This window comes from Primulina huaijiensis, unplaced genomic scaffold (genome assembly GCF_012295235.1).
Source record: "Primulina huaijiensis isolate GDHJ02 unplaced genomic scaffold, ASM1229523v2 scaffold34921, whole genome shotgun sequence".
Classification (NCBI taxonomy): domain Eukaryota; kingdom Viridiplantae; phylum Streptophyta; class Magnoliopsida; order Lamiales; family Gesneriaceae; genus Primulina; species Primulina huaijiensis.
In genome coordinates, this window is record NW_027358135.1 from 3,411 (window position 1) to 6,798 (window position 3,388).

General features: G+C 33.6%; 1 protein-coding gene across 1 annotated transcript; it reads right to left on the reverse strand.

Annotated features, from left to right (window-relative positions):
* Positions 1 to 481: 481 nt before the first annotated feature.
* Positions 482 to 2,939, reverse strand: LOC140968265 (uncharacterized). The gene is made up of 5 exons (XM_073429174.1): positions 2,819 to 2,939; positions 2,598 to 2,700; positions 2,226 to 2,512; positions 1,347 to 1,652; positions 482 to 944 (listed from the first exon to the last, which is right to left on the reverse strand). Exons 3-5 carry the CDS (start codon positions 2,358 to 2,360, stop codon positions 609 to 611), a joined length of 777 nt encoding a protein of 258 aa, XP_073285275.1. The 5' UTR covers positions 2,361 to 2,512; positions 2,598 to 2,700; positions 2,819 to 2,939; the 3' UTR covers positions 482 to 608.
* Positions 2,940 to 3,388: the final 449 nt, after the last annotated feature.

Sequence of the window (3,388 nt, forward strand, 5' to 3'; positions counted from 1 at the left end):
ATATGATTAATAATTAATTCAAACAATAATAAAAATAAAATATTATAATAATTATTATTTAATAAAAATTCTAGTTATAATAAAATAAATAATGATGATGATAGTAATATGAAAATAATTACTATTTAAATATTTTATATGTAATATGATTTATTTATTAAAAATAATTGTATTCCATTCTATTATATTTCATTCTATTTTTTATCATACCAATCATAGGAATTGAATAGATTTATCATTCCATTTCTATTTTTATTCCATTTCAAAATTCATTCAATTCTTATCTTATTTCATTTAACTATACAGAACATGACCTAAGTTGTAATTAATTGAGATATAAGAAGGATAAACTAAAGATATTTTAGGATTTTTAAAATATTAATGGCTATATTATATAAATGCAACCCTGAAAATTCTGAAATATTATCACATTAATAAAAGAAAAAACAAAGAACATTTCTCTTAAAAGTACAGTAAAATACAGTAAATTATGCAATGAAGATCAACTACAAAACAAATCGAATATATTGTCCGAGCGGAGAACACACAAATGATACTTCAAGATCACCTTGTCCAATACCTAACCAGACAGCAGCTGTGAATAATCATTAATTTTTCCTGGTTTTCTTCCTTCTCCACCTCCTATCATCGCTATGGGTCTCACTTTCACCCTCACATGATTCAGCCTCTGTGCTAGAACTTTCAGATTCATCATCTGATTCTGATACAGCTTTCTGTTGTTGCATGATGAGTTGTGGCATGTTCTTGAGACACCCTCGCAAGTTTTCTGTGATTCCACCGAGTCCAATAGAAGTGAAAAAGTTGATCGCAAATCTAGTGTTTTTGGGAGTATCTCGCGGAAAGATAGATTCAAAAGAATCTTGCATCGTGGGCTCACTGAGACGTTCATTAAGCAAGTGGATGCCAAGTTGCTCAGATAATTCCTGCAGTGAGAAGTGTTAATTAGTAAGTAAAAAATTTCAGCATTTAGTCAAAAAAATCAAAATAAAATGCATAAACAGGCAAACAAATATATAACCACCAATTAAGCAGGTTGTTCAAGTCCTTCACATCTGTTTATGTTTATGTTTCTGTTTCTGTTTCTCTGAACGCGATATTACAGAGTGTACCTTTGAGTTTTCGATTAAGATAATAAAAACTACAGAACTTACCTTTATTGGCCTATATCTTTCAATCATGACAGAAATAATGTGTTCAGAGAATCTTTACAAAGAAGCAAAAATTAGGCACACACAACATTCAACAGATAATAAAATCAAACAACATGAAAAACAAAAAATAGGGGTGAGGTGATAGCGATACGAGAGATACTAATGTAATCGCACCTGAAAGAGAATTTTAATGAAAATACGTGAAGAAGAAGAAGTGTCATCTTCAGTCAACCGGATGTAGGACAGAACATGCCAAGGAAGCGCATCTGTGCCTAGTAAATGAGCAAAAAACTTCGCCACATTCCGCAATTTATTGGTCTCCAGTCGATGAATCATGGAATACTGTTGAACAAAACACTTTCCAAAGTTTTCTTGATGAACCTTGTTTAACATGCATAACCGCTGCCCAAGAAGTCCATAATAACGAAGGTATGTTCTTTCCTGACTGCAACACTCCAACAACATAGTGCACAACTCCATCTGCGCAGAAGAAACCAACGACAAAAAAAAAAAAAGGAAAGATATCAACATGCAATACAAGTAGCAATTTAATAAGCAGTGCACAACGGATAACATGTCGAGCCAGTAATCATCCACTTGTCATCCCCAGATTTTCAGATATACCCTGAGAAGTATTGAGTAAATAAACCCAAAAACAGCACTCATCTAAGATATAGCAAGCCACAATCAAACCTTAAACACACAAACATACAGATTGCTATCCTTGCCACTTTGAAATTTTTGTGAAGTACGAAATTATAGCCTCTCAACAGTAAGGACATCGATTAAGGTATGTCGTGACAAACAAAACCAGGTCATCTAATTGTACTGAATTTATATGGCATATATTGAATAAAAGAAGATAATAACCCAGAGATTTCCCTCTGTGCAACCCTCCCTAGAGGAAAGCTAGTAAAATCCACAAGAAAATAAGAAACTGAATGACCAACTATGGCCTCACTTAATACGTTTTATATCTTTCCCTGACACGGGCCTCTCTTGATTTGGTCCTCAACCCCTTAAAACCTATGCACATAACATCATATAACTCACCTCTTGCCCAGGCTCTAATTTGATTTTGAGTAGCTTATGTCCAGCTTCTTCAAAATCAACACTGGTCATACACGTCAAGTAGATAGTTCTTCGAAGACTGACCAAATTTGTCTCCGTCTCATCATTTATTTTCATCTTCTCTTCGTCCTCTTCCTTAGATTCTTCATCATCTGAGTCCGCAGCATCGGATTTAGCTTCTTCCTCAGAAGCTTCACCAAGTATTTGCTTCTTTAATTCTTCATATCGGTTCTCATTCTCTAAGAACTGGAGATCCGGCTTGAAGATATCTGCAATTAAAAAAAAACACTCAGGTTCGCTCTAAATGAAATTGAAAGAGTAGAAGAAGAAGAGCGGATTATCATCCAGATATACCTAAAGCAATCTCGGGATCAATTTCATCCAATAGGGAGATCTCGTGTGTCAGTTGATCTTCATGCTCCACCAAATCCAGTTCTGGTCGAATGGCTGGGTATCCCTGGATAATGAGTAATGAATCATGAAAGAGTTTTAACTCCAACAAATTTAACATTTAAAAGTACACTACATTAAATGTATTCTATCTCCATAATACACAATCTTAAATGAAAGCGAACCTGAAACTTCGCCTTTCGCAATGCAAAGAGACCTTCAATAATAAACTGGACCCTTTTATCAATTTCTCCTTCATGAAGAATACCACGAAATCGCTCAAATATGCCTGTTCAGTGAAAATACAAAATGCATTACAAAAAGAAGCACAACAACAACTCATTATACAGAAGCTATACTTGTCAAATATCAAACAATATAAAGTCACCAATGGTTAGACGTGAACTTTCAAAAGCTAAAATTAAAACCTGGAGTGATGCAGATTCAGATTCCAGATTAAAATAAAACGTGATATTTTAAAAAATCTAAGAACCATAAAAGAGCTAAAAAGCTAGGCCTCGTAAAATGAACTTCCATGAAATGTGAGTTAACCAGTAAAAATTTGTCAAATTAAATTATAGCTATAGAGAAACAAAGAGCCGGCTAGCACCAAAATATTGTGTTCGTTAAAACAAGACTAATTCTAAGTTCACAGCCTTCATGGTAACTTCATTAATATAACCTACCAAATAAAAGGCTTGTTCAGGAAGATCGTCTAGTTCAATAACAATGTTTATCCTAGTGAGTTTTACGGA